The 22,823-nt window shown below is 36.2% G+C and overlaps 1 protein-coding gene across 1 annotated transcript in view; it reads left to right on the top strand.

The window, feature by feature from the left end:
• The window catches only part of ZEB1 (zinc finger E-box binding homeobox 1), a 123,008-nt gene that overhangs the window by 87,671 nt on the left and 12,514 nt on the right, over positions 1 to 22,823 (top strand). The window contains exons 2-5 of the mRNA XM_017820253.1: positions 10,785 to 10,985; positions 16,225 to 16,287; positions 17,933 to 18,094; positions 21,025 to 21,227. Coding sequence (XP_017675742.1) covers positions 10,785 to 10,985; positions 16,225 to 16,287; positions 17,933 to 18,094; positions 21,025 to 21,227 — 629 coding nt within the window. The remainder of the gene's footprint in view (positions 1 to 10,784; positions 10,986 to 16,224; positions 16,288 to 17,932; positions 18,095 to 21,024; positions 21,228 to 22,823) is intronic.

Raw genomic sequence — 22,823 nt, 5'->3', positions numbered from 1 at the left:
CAGTATGAGGGAACTTTTATGTGACTTTGGTGTGCGTGGTTTATGCCTGTATATATCTTAGAATTGGTACCTCCATCTTGCTGCAATCAAGTAAGTTCCTCTTACCAAGCATATTCTCCCAGGTGATTGGAACCCATTGAGACCTAGTGCCAAGTAATGATGAGACAATTTTCTATGGCTAATCTTTAATTGGTGGCATTTTTCTGTGTGTAAGGGTTATTTTTTACTGTGGTAATAAATCATCTATTTTTAAAAATATGTCTTTGAGAAAGCAAGTAATGGTCTTACCCCTTAAATGCTTCTCTTGGCTAACTTTTTTTAATATGTGAAAAGTTTTATAATGGAAAGAAATGTCAACTATCTGGAGTAGTAGCATTTTGAACATAGAGCAGAGTGGTACAGTCACCAGTGGAAAGGTAGATTTTGAAGAGTAAAACAGACTGTGTAACACATGGAAATACTTCTTCCTTTTAGCCTTTCCTCAGTTTAGTTCACTGTTTCCATTTGTTCAGTAATTGGAGGTACTAAAAGATGAAGGCTTCTCAGATATTTATGCATCTTATGCTTAATTTTTATGATCACCACACTCAGTTGTCTTGGAGGCAGTAAACCACTGCAGCCCTCAGACTGTCCTTGGCTGTGAGAGGCACCATTCGGATGGGTAGATCCTTTTTTCCAGTCTTCTGAGTAAAGTGATAAACTCTATAACTAATAACAGAAATGCAAACTTTCCAGCAATGAAATTGGACATGAGGGAAAGGTTGCTACTTTTTTCCTCTTTAATTTGGAGCAGAGAGTGCCTGTATCGCTGCCGCCTGCCCAGGATTGGTCCCTGCAGTATATTTTTGAAAATGCAGATTGTTTTAAAAAATCATAAACATCAAGAATTTCTATTTATGCCCGTTCAACTTTATGGGAAAATTATATGTTCTTTAGAAAGTGAAAAATGGGAAGAGAGAAGGAGATTTAGTCAAAAACCTGTGCATTACATGGCTCTCCCCACCTTTTGTTTGATATTTGTTTTGTCCACATGCATTTACAAGTATAAATACTTGTAAAAACTTCCATGTTGAAGAAAAGTTTTGTCACCTATAATGAGTTAACACTACTCTGCATTTTATGAGGCTACCTGAGGGACAGCATGTAAAATGGGAGAGTCAGGGAGAGAGAAAAATGAACCAAGGCACACAGTTCTCCCCTGCTGAGTGTTTAAAGCTGCAGTGAAATTATTGAAATTATTTTTTTCCAGTAGATATTAAAAAAATGCGTGGAGGGGATATAGTTCTTTTTGTTCACTGCTCTAAGTTTTTATAAATCCTTCTTTAAAGTATTAAACTTCTTGTAAGTTTCTGTAAAGCTTCCTGACAGCAGCAGTTGACATAGAATTACACAGACAGAGTGAAGTTCTCATTTGTAGAAAGCTCTTGACTTGTACAATGATGATAACAGGTGAAGGATACAGTTAATTTTTTCATACACCTCTGGCTATCTTGTTTCTGAATGTTAATTTCTTTATTATGGGGCCATTTTTAGTATTTTCAAACCAATAAGCACCTTGTGATAATACTATTTTTCAAATTATGCTACCACTGAGAATTTTCGTATTTGCATGTAGAATTTTGATCAATCCAGAGACTATAAGGAGAGAATATTTGGACAACAGTTAGCTTTTTCATTAGAAAAAGGGCCATCATTTGCAAATCCAATAGAGATTTTACTATTGCAAGTCCCTCTGTGTCACGGAAAGACTGAAAGTCTTCATTTTGCAAAGCTATAAAGTTTCCATTTTTAGCACAGAAGAGCTGCAAAGTAATGAAAAGTCTCAAAGCAGCATGCTGAAAATTACATTTCATAAGTTACTTTTCTGAAGTAGCCCTAATAAGAGAAATATTTAAAAATCAGATTTTTTTATTATTATATAGGTATACGTTTCCAAATCTAATTTTAGGCTATCAAACCTGAGAATACATATGTAAGTATGTATGTATACATTCATAAACATAAGTTTTCCTGTATTTTAAGATTATTGTTGGACCTAGGCTAAATACCTTGGTATTTAGTGTGTACTCTTTACTTCTCCTCTCTGAACTCATGGCAGTTCTACACACAACTAAATTCTCATATGAGCACCGGAATTAACTTTCAAAGTTGTTTCTCACCTTTATAAGATTTATAAATTTGTAACAAATAGCATTAAGTCACCACTGATGGCAGAAACTCCACTGTGTCTGCTCCACTGAGAAGCCTTGAACTCCTTCTGGGTTTCTAAATAGAACACTACCAAAGTGTCCTGTCTCAGTGTAATTTTGCATAGAGGATTAAGTTACTCTAAATTGACCTAATGATAAGAACAAAGGCAACCAACAAAAAATTTAATCACTGAATCTGGAATATTTGCCAGATTTGCTCCAAGTGTCACTTATGTCATCTTAGAGTCTAGTGCCAGAGCTGTAGCCGTTACCTTCATTCTGGGGAACTGATCCTGACTTAGATCATCAGGCTTTGCTCCAGACTGTACCATCAACATTGAGGGTCAGTTTGTTTTTAGTGTCAAATACTGATTGATTTTAAAACTGTGATTCAAAATTTACAAGCAGAAAAATTCTATTTACACCACTGATTTTAATGTGTGTTGGGTAAGCCAAGCCAAACATCCAGTCTCCCTTTTGGTAAAGCATTTTTAGTCTTCAGTGTGCTTGCAAAGCATTTATTTTAAACTCAAAGTTTCTTTTAGTTGACCTGAAGAACAAATAACCCAGTACATGTGTATTGAGATGATTTATATACCTGAGTACTTTAAGTACTAAGTTTCTTTAAGTTTCTTGAATTTTAAGGGGTTTAATGTGTCAGAATATTCAGTTAAAGTGTGTGTCAAGATGCATGTGGCTGGACGTTAGTATTCAGTTAAAAGGTGTAAAAACATTTTGAAAGAGGTTTTTACTAGTTAAATGAAATTATCAGAAATGTACTCAGTACATGTAAATATTTAGACTTTTATTTTTTCAACTTCATATATTTATATAAACACAAGTGGGAGATGTAAGTTTGATGACTTCAGGCAGAGGAAGGACTGAATCCAGTTTCCCTTTTCCTGTGTGAGCATACTTGTGTATATGTCTAAATAAAAATGAGGCAACCTTTTATATATATAGTTCTGTTCTCCACAGTTACAGCACATATACTGTTCTTAAAAGCAGAATTACTTTTCTGAAAATTGCAACTATGTTCTTAAATTAATTTTTAAATGGATTGTTTCAGAAACTAATCTCTAGCAGGGTTTTTGTTCTTGAATGACTTAATTGAAAGTATAATACAGTTTCCTCACACTTTGCACATAACAAGGTCTCATTGTGTCTTTTTACTGAATTCAAAAAGCTACCTAATGGAATGTTTTTTGCTGCCTCCACTCTCCTCTGTAATGCTGCTGGCCATTCCAATGCTATGGGAAGTCAACCTGCTACCTTGAGGGAGGCAGTGACATGATTATGAAGCAGCAAATATTTTCACTAAGGGTTGCTTGTACTTGTTTGGGAAATAAAGTGTTCCCAAATAGTCAAGCCAGTAGTAGGCAGATAAAATTCTAGGTGCATAAAAGTGAAACGATGTATGCGAGGGAGTGTTCTGAACTGATTGTTACCATTCAAAAACAGAACTTCTGGGTTTACAGATAATAAACCTTTAGTAATGCTAGTTTAAGTACTTGTGGAAGTCAAGAAAAGTCCTAGAATATGCCTGCATTATTAGAAAAGTGATAGAGAAGAAAACAGTGCATTGTTGCTGCAGTCTAATCCGAGATGAATGCTGGGTGCAGTTTTAGATTGTCACCTCTCCCTCTGTAAATACAGTAATGCAGCAAAACAGAAGAAGGTCTAGAGAGATGCAGCCAAAATGATCAGTGGAACAACTTTTGTACAGGTAACAAGTGGACAAAAGACTCTTCACGTTGTAAGGGAGGGCAGTGTGATGAAGCACGTAAATTATGAACGGCGTAGAGGACACAAGTCGGGAGGATTTAGGGAACACCCACTGAATACAGTGCAGAGCAGGGTCAAAAGCAACAGAAGAAATTTACTCTTCCCACAACACAGAGCTGTGAAACTGCTTGCCTCAGAATAATGTGAATGCCAAAATTTTCATGAGTTCAAGAAGCAAGCAGACAAATTCATGGAAAATGAAGCTATTAGGTATGAAGACAACATGTATCATTTTCTCTATTCCAGAAGCCAAAAAACTCCAGGCAGGAATTTTAGTAGAAACATCAACATATGCCTTCTCTTTCCTTAAACTCTTTCCTGTGTTTCTGCTTCAGATGGTAACATGGTTCTGTAATATTATTGTATGTCAAGTGTATATATTAAACTGAGAGGAAAATTAGGAAAAGAACCTAAAGGTCTAACTTTACTGAAGATACTGGGCAGCTTATCAGTGGAGAGGCAGAAATATGACATTTCATTCAGGAGTAGTAACAAAATTAATAGTATACCCTAAAATCTAAATATAAAATATTGAATGCTAAATTATTAGGTTTCAGACTTTGCAATATATTTTGCTTAAAATATTTTTTAGACTAGAGCTTAATAATACATAGGTCAGTCGGGCTGACAGAGAGTTTAAATGGTTTCCAAGAGATGATTGTAGGCTGTCAGACCAGAAATCCGTGAACCAAGAATTCACTTCAAAGAGCACAGGAGTTGTTCCAGTTTGTAGAATCAAAGCTTTCTTTCTAAGAATATTTCTGCATAAGCTTTCAAAATTTTTTATTGGAAAATCCTTTAGAAGTAGGATTTCTAAAAGATCAGAATCAGAATCTAGATCTCCAGCCTGTTCAGTGTTGAGATACTGAGCCCACACAAATCTCTTGGTTACATGGTGTTTAACATCTTGAAAAAGTCAAGGGTGTTTGTGTTAACTCACAAGTTCTTAAAAGTTTGTGTTTTTTCCTAGTTCAAGTAGGTGGAATTCTTGGATTAAGTATGGAAAGGTACAAAAAAGGCAGATAGTAAGAATGTTGGACCAGACTGTCCATAAAAGACAGTGACCATTGTCAGGTATTGAAGAACAGGTTGTAATAGGTTCAAAGTGTCCTTCCCTTCTGTGTGCTTCCAGATCCCGGTATTACACATTAGACATTTTGACTTAGTTCTGTGGAATCCTGTTCTCTTTTTAGTTCAGTTCTGTCCTGTTACCACCTGATCTCAAATTGTTCTGATGCATAAATCAGAATAAATTCCACCACATGCTTTTATCTGGTTGAGATGAGTAAATTTCTGTCAGAATGTGAGTGACATGAACTTGATGGGGTCATTCTTCATGTTGGGAATGTTGTCTTTCATCTAATGATTCTGAGGGTGGATCTGGATGGGGGAGCAGTGAGTGGGTACCTGCTGCCATCTTCCTTCTGTTAGCACCCAGGTCACTTGTCCTTTTGGGGATTCACCAATTATAGTATATGTTATGGAAACAGTGAGTCCTGTAGTCTTTCATGTCTACAATATGAGTGTTTGCCTTGAATTTCCTGGGTTTGCTGGTTTTAAATCAAAGAACTAACAACTTTTTTCCTTTTAAATATCATGTTTGAATTTGACTAGACATATGTATCATAGTTTCCTAGCTGTATTCAACCAGCAAAATAATATGTCTTTTTTAGCTCTTTAATCGCTACTTCCATTTGAACACGTTTCTTTTTTAATTAGAATTGCACAACATCATACATCTGCTGTGCATCTAGGACTGTAAAAATTCAGAAAGCAGAGCTCATTTTCTGCATTTCATTTTGCAGTCATTTGCTCTTATAGCAATGAAAGCTTCAACTACAGATAGTCATTTATTCTTTAAGAATCAGGATGCTGTATCAAGAAAGTGATCAACAGGAGAATAAGTAATGTATTTTTCATGTATTTTTAATTACTATTTCATAATTATATCAGATGTTATATAGTAATTATATAAAAATTGGGGTTTATAGGATAAATAGTCTTCACTGTCATTTGTAATATGTTTTTTGAGGCTTTCTATTAATCTTTGAAAGTAAAGCTGAAATTAATAATTAAACTTTAATAATTTAAACTTTTTTGCTAAGGTTGCATACTATACATTGAATGGAATAGGCCTGTATGTGTGTGATAAGTCGTATGTGCTTGTCTGGAGACCTGTTTTCAGTGTTTTACAGCCATGGTTCATGATCTGAGTCTGACTTAGCTTTTACAGCTGAAGATAAGATACCCTTCAGTGGTCTGCTTCTTCTCCCCTGTGGCTGGTAGCCGTCCCTGGAGCGCTGGTGGCTGAGGGTGACGTAACCTCTCTAATTGTCCTGGCTTTTCACAGAGCAGTATCTCATCATGGAGACACTGACTGCTGGTGGTGCCAGTTTTCTGTGATCCAGGCTGAATTATTTTATTTACTAGTCACTGCTTTTAAATTACATTAACTAAAAGTAACTAGCACTGAAGTCTGAAATATTTGTAGTTATTTCATCAGGAAGCCATAACTGTTCCAAGTGAGGTTTTACGTGTGGTTTTTATTTTCTACGTGGAATATTTAGCCAAATTAGAAGCCCCTTGGAGTCATCATTTATGTATATTCAATTGAATTTCTTTCAGAGATTGTAAGCAGTAGTCTCTACATATTGCTTTTGTATTGAGTATATTTCATTCTCCATCCAAAAAGGTTTAATTGAATGTGTTCCTCCTAACTTCAGCAGTGGCGCCAGGCATTGAGAAAGGCTTGTGGGCTTCTTACAGTGGTGACTATTCTGAAGAAACATCAAGGATGAGAGGAGAAAACACCCAAGATGATGTGCAGATAGGGAAGGTCTACATTTGGCTCTAGGACTGAACTGAAGAAGGGAGAGGGGGAGGGTAGTTACCCCTGGAATTGGATCCCACATGCCATAGTTCCAGGGTTACTTAAAAGTCTGCAAAGAGCTGTGAAACATGTAGCCAAAACCTACCTGACCAAACCAAGGTAGCAACTTGCTACTCCTGCCCCTTAGTCTGGTAGGGTACCAGGAGCAAATTTGCATTGCTAAAGTTAAGCTTTGCAGCCGTGCAGGGATCAGTATGGTACCATGTAATGGGATTTAAATTTTATTTAGCTAAAAATATAGTAAATTACAGGGGCTTATTGTTTTTTTAAACCATCACTTCTATTAAAGACTATTAATACATCCTTTGAAATCGAACACTTGACTTTGGAAGCTGAGCATTCAAAAAAAGTTGGAAAATGTCAAAATGAAGATTGTTCAAACTGTTTTAATTTGTCCCTTGCATGTAAGCATAATGATAAGATCTTTAATTATGTGATCACATAATTTTTTCACAGGAGGAATGGTGCCCAGAGAATGAATCAGGGCTGTTTATTAAAGGAAGCTGTTGCCTCCAGAACCCTTGCCTTAATTGCTGGAAAGCGTTGTAATTTAAGTAGAGGGATGCAGGAATCAAAAGCACTCTCTCTAAGGTGTTTGAAAGCTCCTGTGAAAGACCAGATTTTATTCTCTGTCTTTCAAAGAGTTTTTATGTGATTCTGGAAGGTCACTTATTTGAAGGTGATCTCTATATGTTTCTAGTTGCTGTGGCACTTGTGCCAAAGTACCTGGGCTCTGGGCACAGCCGCATTTGGAATGAAAACAAGTGAGCTTTGAATATATGAAATGCTGTATAAATGCAAAGTCCTCTGAAAAGTAAGGCCTGAAGTGCCTTACACTGACGTGGCTATGCCAGGATTGCCAAAAGACTCCTCTGGTTTTTAAGTTGATAGTTTCTTCTCTGTAGAGTGGAGATATCATCTTCACCCTGCTGCAGTTCAGTTAATTATATGTTTTGAAGCATTCCTGCTGAATGCCATGTAAGGAAATTATATATAATATAGAATATAGAATCATATAATGATACAACATATAGTTATAATATATTGTATATGAGCATATACAGTATATTGTAATATGTAATCCCATTCTGGCTAACATCCTATTAGTGAAGCTTTGGGAACACTGCTGGCTGAAGGGGATAAAAAGAATGAGCAATCACTTTGCAATCTGAACAAATGAGGTAGGATGCTACAAGTACTCAGTTCACTCTATAAAACTGAGCATTCTCTTCATATTTGCTATCACAGCACTAGATGAGGCAGGGATCCTGTGGTAGGAAAACAACATGTAATAATTTAGTTAGTTACATGTAGGTATATGAGTGTTTCCATCATTTTAAGTGCTCAACTTTCTACTGTGTTTGGGGGTGGTTTGCCTGGCCATCCCAAGTGTGCCAAGGCCTTTTAAATCCAGGTTTGGCTGTTTTATTTTCCCCAAAGCTTTTTGTAAGAGGAAAACAGGAATGTTAGGGCCAGATTTCTTGCTGATTTTATTGTGTTTCCTTGTTGACAATTGATTTTTAGTGGAAGGAACTGACCATTTGTTCCTTGCTTTTTATGGAGAAGGAGGAGTTTTTAAGTTTTGCAGAGTTGGCACATGAGTATAGTGAGAATATATGAAAATGTTTCAAGGTGAGGAGAGCCATAATGAATAGATTATATCTGAAATCACAAAATGTGTGATTTTTTTTTCTCCATAAGTGTAATTCTTCTAGACAAACTTTTTGATTATGTTTTTGTTTCCATAAAACCAATCCAAATATAATATAAGGGATTCCACTTAATTTTCCCAAACTAAACAGGAAATTTATTTTTAAAAAACCAACTATTCATTATCTACATCACTGAAATCTGAACTTATGCCTATAAATTTTGATCCCTTATCTTACTGATCTCCTCTACATGTGCCAAATGTAAATACATTGTTATTTTATATTAATAATCCTCTACATCTAAGCTTCACAGTAAAACCCAGTTGAAACAAAAGGCTAAAATGATTTTTCCATTTCCTCCTGTTTTATGTCTGTTACACTTTTTTTTTAAAAAATTGCATTTGCCATTTCTCAGGAAAATAAATTCATAAATCTCTTCTGCTTTGGCGACGAAATACATGTATGCCTTCTATTTCACACAACATTCTGTTACAGCATCACTTACAGTAGCTATTTTACATTGCAAAATCAGTTACAGGAAATTAATTGAATAACAATTTATCGTTAGAAATGGACCAGATAGTATTTTTAGGTAATTTACCTTCATTTTTGGTTTTAGAAGGTGTCAATACCATGAATAGTGGGGAGTTAGTACATTTTTCAAATAACACTATGTAAAATATGGAAACATTGAATGATTGTTTAAAATTCAAAAGGCTCTTTTGTCATGCTCATGCGTGTTCTAGATGAGCCATTTTTCTCCTGAATTGGAAGGAAATGAGATAGTAGCCTGTCAATTCATAATGTTACTCGCTTTTCCTGCTTACATGCATTTTTAAATGACTAAAATATCTACTTAAAAAGAGCTAGCTTTAGAAGAACAGGAGTCTAGTTTGCTATTTATCTACCTTAATAGGCAGTATTTCACATGAAAGAATCGGTGTGGCTTCTCGTGGGCTAAGAGTGACAGGATGCAGGTATCATAAAGTACTGTAATTATGTGCCTCCCAGGTACAGTCCTGATAACCACTGAAGGAGTGCTGCAGCCAAGACAAGTCGTGTTGGTTTGTTCATCTATAAATTTATTCTCTTTCTTACACTGTATTTTGAAGCATTTCTGTAAGAAGTTCAAACTTGACAGTAAAGAAGTAATACCCATACAGATATAAATGTTTCATAGTTTAACTTCAGTGTAACAAGATATTTCAACAGATTCTGAAAGTAATTTTTTCTTATTACAGTTTACTTTCAGTTCCTTACATTTTAAATTGAAATGGCTGTAACTGATCTTTTGTGCTTACAAATGAAGACTATTTTAATAATAATCTGCTCCCATATGGTAGAAACATATATATATTGTCATATATATAAGTCCACAAGACTCACAGTATGTTCTCCAGGCTGAAAAAGTAGAGTTATTACCTGTTCTTGGTGGCTGGGCAAATGTCATGTGAGATTTCCTCTCTAAGTGATCTCCGTGATTTTTCCTTCCACATTCATCCTGCTGAGTCTTTAATGGGTGTAACTACAAGAGTATTTTAGCTTGGATCAGGAGCACTTAAGCTCTTCTGAATCAAATCTCCTTATTGTTCCTTGATTCACACGGTGGGAGCATGAGGTGGCACGGGTTACAGGAGGAGCCAGCGAGAAGCTGGACTGGGTGAGCACAGCTGGCATGTGCACCAGCAGGCCAGGACATGCTCTTTGGGACCTGACCAGAGTGACAGAGCTGCCCTCTCTAGAGGTGCTCAGCCTGGGGTCACTTGGTCCTCAGTGCCAGTTGTTTCCCTACAATTCGGTTCCTTCTATGCCCCACTGATTGCTATGTGCATACATCCTGTCCTCATTATACACATCTGTCTGTAACAAAATGTTGTTTGTCAGTGCTGTTTCACAAACTATTGTCCAGACCACAGTAATCTTAAAGGAGACATACAGTAATGCTGGCATCCAAATTGGAATGATCTGGTTGGAATTCTGTTGCTCCAGTGTGGCTCCAGCTCTGGAGTTGTGCAGTGCTTTTCCTTGTGCAGCCTTATGCTGGGTGTGCACGAGTGAGAGGTACCATGGTCCCTAACAGTGGTGGAAGCCCAGCAGCTGTCAGTTGCTCACAAGGCACTGCCATCCCCATGTGGAAAGAAGAAATAACAATGTGACTCCATGGAGATGCCCCAGATACACCATCTGGCCAGAGTACTGAAAGCTTTGGACCTCCAAGCTGTCAATTAAAAGTATATTGATCAGTATTTTGTTTTTGTCTGTCCACAGTCACCAATTATAATAACGTGGTAGAAGCAAACTCAGATTCAGATGATGAAGATAAATTGCATATAGTGGAAGAAGAAAGTGTAACGGATGCAGCAGACTGTGATGCTAGTGTGCCAGAAGATGAATTGCCAACAGACCATATAGTGTTACCAGAAAACAGTGAAAGAGAAGGGAGTACAAACAGTTGCTGGGAAGATGAAGGTATGTTTATTTTCACTGATAGTGCTATGTAGAGAAAGTTTTCCAAAACAAAGATTCAGTAGAACTTTTTTGATTACTTTATTACTGAAATAACAGGTAATATTCACAATCAAAAAGGAGGTTTTCTGACATATTTATTGTAACATACTTTGTGTTCTTTATTTAGTATTTGGAGCAGATTCAGAGGTGCATTAATTCCATTGGCATTGTTAAACAGGAGTTTCTGATCTGTAGATGCAGCATTCCGAAGGGTGATCAGAGCTACTTGCCTTTAGCTTTTCCAAGTCTTTTTGCCTGGCAGGTCTCTGACATAGCTCCCTGTAAGGCTGAGGATTTGCTCAGCTTGGGGAGTAAGCAGTAAGCCAAAATCATGAAAAGAAGTAATAGTCAGATGTAAATTTCTCCTCATGAGCTGCTTCTGCCTTTTTCCTTGTAAAATATAGATAGAAAAAAATAATTTTTTGATTATTCATTTTAGAACTGGCTATGTAAGTCATAATTAATCTCTATTTTGAAAACACTGGAAGGAGGTAGATGTTGTGCATGTTATGCAGCAGCTTTAGAAGCTGAAAATTCTAAGCAATCAGGAAATGGGCCTTTTTTTACTGTGAAATCAGATACTGAGTTTCATAATATCACACAGCATGCTTACATTTGAGCCAAATTGGGATGCATAAATTAATGGAATTTATTGTGGAATTTGGCCTTAATGCCCTGAAAGATACAGAATGTTTTCCAGCGTATCCCTGTTTGTGTCTGAACTCCAGCCGCAATTCTTAGTATCCACGTTTTAAAACTGATGGTTTAATGCACAGTGCATGACCTCACATCTAAATAAACAGAAAGCAGTCATATGGTCCCTAACTGCAGTCCAGCTGAGAGAGAGCAGCTGAGAGTTCAAAGAATAGCATCAACTCAGCCTGTTTTTACATAGCTGTTATTGCCAAGGTATGCTGTGCCGGGAAATGAGTATTTTGGAGCTAAATTATTAGGTAGGTAATTTTCTTAGTTCTCCTGTAATATTTTTGCTCTCCTGCAGGCTGTATCAATCAGAAATTGCAGTTACATTAAAGTGGGCTGTGTGTAGACTTGAACTCTGCAAGCATAGGTGTAGGAAACTTGAAATAGGGAGGGAAGAAGAGCACTGGCTCCCAGAGGTTCTGAGTCAAGACCTTTTGGCCTGGGTGTTTCCTGGAGATGGACCCATCACACAGCTTCTTGCCTCAGACAGCCTTCTGTGGGTTTTCAGGGCTTTAGACACATGAAGGCATCTTTTTTTGACTCAGTATTTCAAATGTCCATTTTTAACCTTTAAAAATTTGTTTGCTAAAATTCTAAGTTGTATTTAATTTTAAATTCTCCTGTGATTGTAGATTCACAGTGTAGGAAATGTCTCTCAGCTTTGATCTTTGCTGATGAAGATGGTATTTCATTGGTGCTTAGACAGACAAAAAATTAATCAATTGCCATACAGGCTTGCTCAGCTACCATAAATTTCTTCTGTAAAAATTAACTATTCTAAAGCCTCTTTTGTAGTGGACTGGACGGTTTTTTTATTTGATAATAAGGTTTTTTTAAATAAATTGTTTGAATTTCTGGCAATGCTTACATGAGAAAATGAAGGCTACATTAGGTTTTATGGAGCTTTGATTTGCTATGGTAAAGCACTATTTACTCTTTTTATAGCTTTCCTAAAAGGAAATGTCTGAGATGAAAATCATATCATCAGTCTTGGTTGCCTGTTAGAAATCTGAAGAGAGAGGTACTCAATGCATGATCTCATACAGGGAAAGGTACAGGGATAGGTGTTGTGCAACACTAGTATCATCTTCAGGACTGGTGATTATTTTTAGAAAACATACACTACAGCAGTTTTACTAAGTTGTGTTTCAATGGTAAAGTAGTGCTGAGCAGTTCTGAGTTTAGCTGAACTTGACAGAATGAGTTTTTTACATATTTATTCTATTTGCAAATGCTCGAGAATAGAAACAACACACATAACATCTCTTTATCAGAGCGATTTCCTTCCGTTTCCAGTCATTCTAACTGAATTTCTAAAAGACCTTCAGAACAGGTGTTTTATATATAAGGTGTGTTTCTCAAGAGGTTTAACTGAAACAGTCCTACGGCTTTAAAAAAAGTGAACCATGTGTATCCTGCACGAGTTGTTGAGACTGTGCCAGCATTCATGTGTGCAATGATTCTCTAATATGATTTTTCTTTGCTGTAGTTAGAAATAAAACCTATGCTACAATTAAAAGGAAAAAAAAACACCAAGGGTTACACTTCCTGTATTAATACACTTAAAAAAGCATTATTATGTACTATAAGTATTTAGCAAATCTGGAGGTCTCAGAACTAGAACTACAATATCTTTGAAAAACTGAAAATTTAAAAAAATTCCAGACTTTGAAATAACCTTTAAAAATGAACAAAGTTATATTTCATGTTTAAGCTCTTCCTGGAACTCAAAAATTCCTTTAACTCATGAAAATTTAGGTAGAGCCTATGTGCTCAAGGGTGTATTCTAACATTTGGTTGGTTGTTGAGGGATAAAACAAAATCTTTAGGAGGAAGGTTAAAAAAGTGTGGCATATTTTTGATCAAAAAGCAAACAACCAGTCAATACTGTAAGCTGCAAATAGTGCTTGCTATATGCATATCAGAAAATTAAAGAATTTAAATTAGAAACTGTCTTGATGGGCTTTGGAATTTATTCCCTTCTCTGCAGATAAACACTGCAGTGGAAATTTCAGAGAAGTTTGTCTTTCGGCCTACAAACAAAATTTCCGTTTTGCTAGTGGTTTAAATTTGGTCAGTTGTCTTAGCCATGCTGAGATTTTTACAGGCAGCCTATGACAGCAGTTGTCATGCATGTTTGCTGCTAGTTAACACTGTTCCCTCTGACCTGAAAATTATTAGTGTTTAACCCTCGGAAGCCCCACCATATCTCTAAGCAGCAGTTCATAAGCAGTGATGAGATATAGAAACTCAAGAACCTGTTTTACAACTATTTGGTATGTCCAGATGTAATGCCAAGATGGATATTCATGCCCTGGTTGCTATTCATGGAGACCTGTATTTAAGCTGTCATTTAGCAGGTAGCTTGAGTTTCCTCTGCAACTCAGAGCTTTGACTTCTGCTTGATGGAACAGTGTCCCCCATCTTCACATCCCATTCTGTTGCTTCCCAGCAGCTCTATTTGCTTGTTGATAACTGGGATTGAGGGCACGACTGCAAAGTTGCCTTTCTCTTTGGACCATACATAACTGTAAAGAAGGAGCTCTACTTAACATGTTTCAAATTATTAATTATTCCTACAGCATTAGGGAAGATCACCTGCTGTGGAAAAGGGTTCCTCCCTGTCTTATACCCCACTTTTAGCTGTTGGGAAGAGACAGTACCAAAGAGAGGTTATGATTATTAGAATTGAAAGGTATTTTAACTTCACTGGCATTAATCTATAATGCCATAAATTCCTTCATGTTCCCTTGGGAAGCATAGCTTTTATTAGTACTGAAGCCAGTGGAATTTACTAGAGACACTATAATTTAAATTTCTGTGAGTAATAACTTATTGATATTACCCCTCTTCCATAGACCCTATTTCATAATGGAGAAAAATCACAAACCCTTTTTAGAGGAAAATTGTGAGTTTACATCATGATTGATTTTAAGAAATTAAATTTTGGATTTAAATTTGCGTTGCATCTAGTTATCCATCTTAGAAATTCTGAACCAAGTCTGGTATTGTGAGCCAAAAATGTAATTAGTTCACAATCCAATATTGAACAGTAAAATACAGACTATTTGGGTTTTTTTAAGATGACAATTGAAATTAATGTAAGTTTAAAGAGTTACAGTTTCCTTTTAAACATATTTCTTGTTTGTCACTATTTGCAGATACTTTGGGTCTGTGGGATTTGGTCAAAGTATACAGAATTAGCAAGCTTTTCCTTTGAGGAAGCTGGTACTATCTGAGAACTTAAAGTTCTTTTACAATTTATCATCTTCCACATAAAGGAGAAATTGCCTTCTCCTGTAATTAAAAAGCTGGAACGTCCTGGGCTTTTGACTTGCCAAACCAAAGGATTTTTTCCTGCACTGAGGTAGAGTGAAATAAGGTAAATAACAGTCTAACAGTTGCCGTTTCAGATCGTAGCAGCTGTGTGGTCTAACCTCCTGGATCACCTGGGAGTCTTTTTCTGCAGTATAGGTCTGAAGCATCCAAGGTTTCCCTACTGGAACTATGAAATAATGTCACATATGTTAGTGTAGCATACAACTGATAAAGAGCAAACCAACCAACAGCTTTTTTATGTACTCTTGCTGTAAGGCAGGTACTGATAGAAAAGTCAACAGTGGCTTTTCCTATGGGAACTTCCCAGCCCAGGGTACCCAGGCAATCGAAATGAAGAGCAACTTGGGCCGTGTATTGATTTGAACCAACAACCTGTAGTGAGTTAAAACTTCCATGCTGCATCCTTGAATGCTGCAGCTCAGCAGAGCTGGCAGAGCTTGGGTGGCAGGTTGGCTCTGCAGTGTTAGTTCTGAGGATGTCTGGGACCTGCAAACTCATACTGAGTATTGGAATCAATATATGAAAGATTTCTACATGCAATCTACATTTCAATATATGAAAGATTTCTGCATGCACAGTTCTGAAGTGGACAGCACATGTTTAAAATCCTTTTTTTGTTTAAGCAATCACAGCCATAAGTGGTTTCTAGAGGATTTACAAGAAAGGGAGCACATTGGGTTGCTGTTTGCAGACATTACCAGCAAATTATCAATCCTTTCTGAAAACTGCTAATTGGAGAAAATACTATAAATGTATTTGTTTTATGATAGTCTAGTTTCTGGAAATAATATTCCAGTGTTTCAGATAGCTACATTTGTAGACAGGGTCATTTAAGTAGCTGATTCTGTATTTGCTGGAGAAATGCACTGTCCATGTCTTTACCTCTCTTGAAATAATAGTGTTTAGCACCGCTTCCTTTTAAGATTTTGTTTCCTTAACCAACAAATATCTTCGTGGTTCAGCTGATCACACATTGCTGAAATAATGTGTAATCTGTATTTTTGAAACAACATTGTGTTTAAATGTAAGCAATACATACATTGAAAACATCACTGAAAAAATAAATATATTAAGTTGTTGGGGGGAAGCTCTTTTTTGGGCGTTTTTTGTGGGCTTTTTTCAATAGTTGTTCTTCTTTTTGTGAAATGTGCTATTTCAGCTGGAAAAGAAACAAAGGAAATCCTGGGGCCTGAAGCTCAGACCGATGTAATTGGATGTACAGGTATTTCTTTATTAATCTGAGTCCCTTAATCATAAAGTTCTGTTGAATTTTGGCTAGGTGAGTCACCTTCTGAAACCTTTGGAGTTCTCACACCTCTCTTTATAAAATTGCTAGAGGTCTTAAATTGTAAACAGTGTTTTAGCTGAGGAAAAATAATCCAGGCACCTTTTGTGTGTCTGTGACCTGGAGGTGTCGATGACCAGTGTCACAGAGCAGCCTCTTGCCCGGGTCTGACCACGGAGCTGCTGCAGCACCGTGTCTCTGAAGGGCAAAACAGGGAATAGCAATGATTAACATGCAGCTGTACAAGTCTAAAGACAGTGTTTTAAACTAGTAAGGATTATACAAAAATAAACTTAAGCTAATACTATATTTTATTCTCAAATAAAATCAAACTCCTGTTTGTAATGGTTACTCAGAAGGCAAAATTAGATGTGTACTTCAGTTTCAGACTCAAAAACAGATGCTTTGTTATTTTTTCTATTTCTCTTCTTGACAAAAAGTTATCATGCAGCCCATCCAGCTTTTTTTAAGTTGTTTGGGTTTGTTGTTGTTTTTTTTTTAAATGCCCTTACTAGATATTATCAGAGTAAGCCTTACTTAGAAACAAACAAAAAAGCAACCAACGAACCAAACCCTACATCTTAACACTGATATGTTTAAAACTGTAGATTCACACATTCCTTTCAGTTTCTATGAAGTCAGACCTCTCCACACAAGTATGGAGAGCTACATTACGCATTGCATTACAGTCTGTATGTGAGACTGCCTCATGTCATAAAAGGATTGTGTCAAATTGCAAATTGAATATGTGACTTCACACTGAGAGATGAATCATAAAATTTTTTCCTGTTAAAAAGATACGTCACATTAATAGTGGAGAACATCTGTCATGATTTAGTGTGCTGCAGGCAGAGCTCTCACAGAATGTTTTACCATGGTAAAAATAAACTCTATGAACAATGTATTTAGGCAAATACTTGGTAGCAAATATTTATTATACAAGCATTAAGTAACATATTTATTATCTGCTAACTTTGTAATACAGTTGTTCATTGGGTTTTTTTCATAAGTTTTTAACTGGAAAATATTGCAGGTTGTTAACTAGATCTGAAACCTTTTTGGTAGCCATTTTCAACACCAAAGAACAAGCCACTTGGAGTTCAAGTGTGCTGCATTTCATCTGGCCAAACCCTTGTTACTCAGAGTTTAAATATCTTCTGGGCTTGTGCTAATGAACGATTATAAATGACATTAAAAATTACGTCTTGAAGGCAACACGTTTCCTTTTGCAAATGTAGGAGCCACGATGGTAAACTGGCCTTCAAACTACAAAGGCTAAATCATAATTAATATTGCATTTAAGATTTGCAGGGAAGTTGAGAGGAACAGCTAAACCTAAAATGATAAAAATGCACTGAGTTGAAGGGGCAAACTATGTTAAGTTTCTAAATATCATTATGCTACTGGTTCTCAGTTTTAAAACTTGGAATAATCTGGCATCTTAAAGGGCTTGACCTACTCTAGTATTTGTAAAGAGTTTTTAAATCTTTGGATAGAGGGAGATCTGGCAGTGTGAATTACTGAATCTCATTTACGTTCTTTTTGATCATTTCATATCTTGTGTTTTGGTTTTCACTCTTAGTAAAAGAAGATGAATGTGATTCTGATGCAGAAAATGAGCAAAACCATGACCCTAATGTTGAAGAATTCCTTCAACAAGAAGATACAGCTGTTATCTACCCTGAAGCACCTGAGGAGGATCAGAGACAAGGCACACCAGAAGCTAGTGGTCAGGATGAAAATGGTAAATAGGTCACCAGTTCAGTTCTCATGAAATCAATTTACTAACTACTTCATCCAAAAGTTCTGTTGCATTTTACAAGACAAATATGTAACTTTAAGGGAAAAAAGCCCTTTGTTTAATAATTATAAGAGGATGGGATCATCATGCAAAAAACATTACTACTTGATTTGTGAAACAAAGCATGCACTGGTATTCAATTGTATGAGTACCTAAATTATAACCTCAAGTAACTGGAAAAAAAATTCAAGCTTTCATAAATCCATTCAACATCATTATAACAGAATAAACATCTATGAAGTATAATGGGAGTAAAGCAAGCTATTGTGGTTTTATGTAATAATAACCTAAGGGGAGTTATGTTTCTTTTCTTTTTTGTATTCCTAAACAAAGCTCCCAAAAGAATTTATTAGATAGGATTTCTTTTATTGGGTAGCCAGTCTATGACAGGCTTTGGGGTTTCTTTGCCTGAAAAGGCAACGGTGGAGAAAAAAGTATTGTTTATACAAAAATGTTTATGGCAAAATAATGACCTGTTATTATTTAGAAGTAGATGTGGGACTTTTTCTCTGAGGAAATTTCATGCTTAAGGTGTTCTAAGTGAGATGGGGAGTCATACTTTGTTCATTTCTTCATCATGAAATATTTGAAGGCAAATGATGTTTTGATTGATTTTGCATTTTGTGCTGCTCTCTAAAGTGTTCAGCTTTCATAATCTATGACAACTACAGTTTCACCCAGATTGTGTTCCTCGATTGGAGTATTTACAATTTTTCAAAAGAAAGTAACATCCTGCATAAACGGTTAGGAGTTGCTGTGTCCTAGTAGTTTTAAAAATATATATAACTGAACAGATAAATGTCATTGTAGCTGTAGTACTGTACTGGAGACTGAGGAAGAGCAGTGAAAGAGGTAATGCTAACCTTTTGTATTCCTCGAGAGATTTTATGTATTAGAGATTTTTTTTAAAAAAGTGCATGATTGATTTAGGATTTTAATTTGCGGTTGCAGTGACACAGATTGTCAAATCAGTTTTGCAGTGTGATTTCCATGTAGTCAATAAAAATACACATTTGCAATAATAATTTAAATTGGACCTATCCCAATAACTTCACAGAGAAGTATTCTGAAGATGACAATGCTGAACAATAATGTTCATTGTTTTAATCATTTGGGAACATAAAATGCCAACAATATGGTGACATTTGCTAAAGATACATGCTTCCAAACTGGTGGATTGGACAAGAGAAGCAACAGAGAGTCAGAGTTTTTAGTGACTTTGGGAAACTGCTGTTTTGCCATTTACTCCAGTGGAAACAGACTTTAGGTTAACATGCTTCTGACATTTCCACTGAGTTGTATTTGTGCTGAAATGGAGTATTCTTTATGTCAGTTGAATTGAATTGTGGATGGAGAAAAGAGAATTGAAGGGAAGCATACTGTGTCTGTATATGTGGGGATGGATTCATTTTTGGACAACCCAGCTAAACCAGGAAAAACAGCAAGGGTAGAACAACAAAAACCACTGCAGTAGGGGTGGTAACTTGATTGTTACTGTAACAAGTGTAAAAGAACAGATATGACAGAAAAGGTGCTGTTTTTTAGTAATAACAAAACCTAATCTGACTTTTCCTTTTCACTGTTACAAGAGCAGTGACACATTCAGTAAAAATAAATCCAGTAAGTTCCACACAAACAGAATGAATTGCTACTTCATAGAACATATAATGAGTCTATGGTGATAACTGCTGGAAGAGGTCATGAAGGTAAATAATTCAGAAGTACTTTCTAGGGTACTGGTTAATTTTATGAGTATTAATAATTCTTATAGTTCTGAAACTTTAAATGACAGTGCATACAAATGTGTCCCTCGTGCGTCAGAGCATAAAATGTTAATCAGTAAAGACTTTCCACCTTTCCTTCCTGCTCATGCTCAGCACAGTGCATAGGTGCATCCTTGCAACACTTGCTTCCTATTTGTCTTGGAGTACCATGGTCATTCAAAGATATCACACCTATAAGTTGATGGTTTGATCAAATACAGCAAACCCTACATTTATTTAAACATACTTTTAGCAATTTACAAAGGAAGATTTTTTCAACTCTTTAAAAAATTAATTTTTCATAATTTACTGTGTAATTTTTCATAATTTACTACGTATGGGGAGTAAATGTGTGGTAATAAGAAGGGATGGAGTTAAAACTTCATAAATGGTGACATGTCAGAAATAGACTTGTGAAATTATTATTCAATTTCAATCTGATTTCACTTTTCTTTGTACTAATACGGAATAACTTTATGAAAGCCAGCAAAATATATTCCATAGATCACATTAGAATCATATTTATGGCCTCATGTTTGATCTCTCACCTTTCTATCCTGCAGACAGTGCGTTCCACTAACACATACATATCTGTATATCATGGAATCATAGAATGGGTTGGATGGGACCATTAAAGGTCAGGTAGTCCTGCAATGAGCAGGGACATCTTCAGCTAGATCAGGTTGCTCAGAGCCCTATCCAACCTGACCTTGAATGTTTCTAGGGTTGGGGTTTCTACCATCCCTCTAGGCAACCTGTTCAAGTGTTTTATCACCCGCATCATAAAAATTTTTTTCCTTATATCTAGTCTCAATCTACCCTCTTTTAGTTTAAAACCGTTCCCCCTTGTCCTTTCAGCACATTGTGCTGACTCTCTCCAGTGTACACGGGGGGGGGGAACGATACCACAGTGCAGTTAGTGGCATAATACCTGTGGAAAAAATCTAAATTATCATTAGTCCTTTTCTAAAACAAATGGAGCTTCTAGCAGCTGCATGTTTTCTTACGTATTTACATATTTACATATGTAAATGTAAAGCCTGTTTGTTGGTGGTAATAAGTTTGGAACTTGCATTTATTTAAATATGGTGTATTGTCTCTCCTGTGTAGGAACACCCGATGCATTTTCCCAGCTGCTCACTTGCCCGTATTGTGACCGAGGGTACAAGCGTTTTACCTCCCTGAAGGAACACATCAAATATCGCCATGAAAAGAACGAAGATAACTTTAGTTGCTCCTTGTGCAGTTACACGTTTGCCTACAGAACGCAGCTCGACCGCCACATGACATCACACAAATCAGGAAGAGATCCAGTAAGTGGCGTTTGAATTAAAGATTTATTGTTCTCTGTAACAACACTGCAATTTCTTATGTGGGCAAAAATGTCGAGAGCAAGTAAGCTGTAAGCTGTTCACACCAGATTATCTGTGTGCTGAAGTTCCAGTCCCAGAGTGCACACTTTAGCTTGCTGCTCAAGTCAGGCTTTTTTTGTGGCTGTCAAAAGTTGAGATCTGAATTCCTATGTTTTCATTCATCTGTTGGGCTTAAATTTTAGTTTTCAGAAGTTCTTTATTACATTTATAGGTAATTAGTTGGAGTTTTTTCCTGTTCATTGGCTAGCATTGCATAAAAATTATGACTCAAATCTAATTTCAAATCTTTTGTGAAACACTTCCATTTTTCTTTCATAAATCCTGTTTGGATGATTCACAACTTACTGTAGCATTTTTGCCCTTAAGAAACAAATCACTGTGTTGCTTGAACTGTGAGGTACAGTTTTTAAATGCAATTCATGGTAGAAGACAATATACAAATAATGAATGCATAAAAAACAGTGTTTCAGTACTAAATGAAGGAACAAAAAAGGCTAAGGATATTATGAGCTTGTTTTCTCTGGTTCATGGGCTGACCTGAGGGCATGATTCCCTGAAATGCCTTCCATGAGTTAGCCATCTGATCACTACGGAAGATCCTGAGATTTTCTTCTTCTATCCCTTTTTTTCTTTTCTTCTTGTATCCCCCACTCTCCCATTATCCATCCCCAGCACATACTTTCATAGCTTATCAGGGCACTCTAAGGCTCAGGAACCAATTGAAACAATCAGGAATTATCCAGATTAAAAACTGTACAGATTTTCCACCACTAGGTTAAAGGGGCTTGGAGATGTTCCTTTCTGAGGACAGACTAGAAAAATTGATAATCTCCAGAGATGAAACAGGAGACAAACATAACAGAAAGACACAAAACAGAAGGTAAAGTACTTCAACATTTCTCACAACCAACATATATTTTGTTAAACTGAAAGGCTATATCCCAGGGTAAGGGAGGTGCTTTTTTACACATTGTCTATTAACCTCCATTCTACAAAGTATCACTAAGTCCAAGAATGTAACAGGCTTAAAAATTTATTATACATTTTTATACCTGAGCATTCACATTCACGGGTAAATTAAAGAGGTAAAAGAAGTATTGACCATCATGCTGCAAGGATATTACTGTCTCACAGGGTTTGGAATAACCTCACCAGCATATTCTGGTGAAACATTCAAATATGTTTCCTATGAATATATTTCCTATTTCTGTCTTGCTCTCTTTTTGGCTTGGCTTCCGCTTTAAAAGTTACTGTCACATTATATACATCTTATATTTCTAACTATAAAACCTATGAGTGCTATTTAAACAATGCTTTTTTATGAGCTACCACATTTATTTTCAATTTTTTTTTTTGTATTTACAAGCCTAAAAGCAGAAAAATAAAGTAGTTGGGGGGGATACAAGCCTTTCCCATATTTGTATGTAGTTTGAATGAAAAGATAAAAAACAGCAAGTGAGACAAAGGGAAGCTTAAATCGTATTCCTGCAGATATATTTTAATGGGTTTATACTTTTGAAGGCACAATTGTTTGAT

The sequence above is a fragment of the Lepidothrix coronata genome, unplaced genomic scaffold (genome assembly GCF_001604755.1).
Source record: "Lepidothrix coronata isolate B3197 unplaced genomic scaffold, Lepidothrix_coronata-1.0 Scaffold80, whole genome shotgun sequence".
Lineage (NCBI taxonomy): Eukaryota > Metazoa > Chordata > Aves > Passeriformes > Pipridae > Lepidothrix > Lepidothrix coronata.
This window is presented reverse-complemented; position numbering and strand designations above follow the sequence as displayed.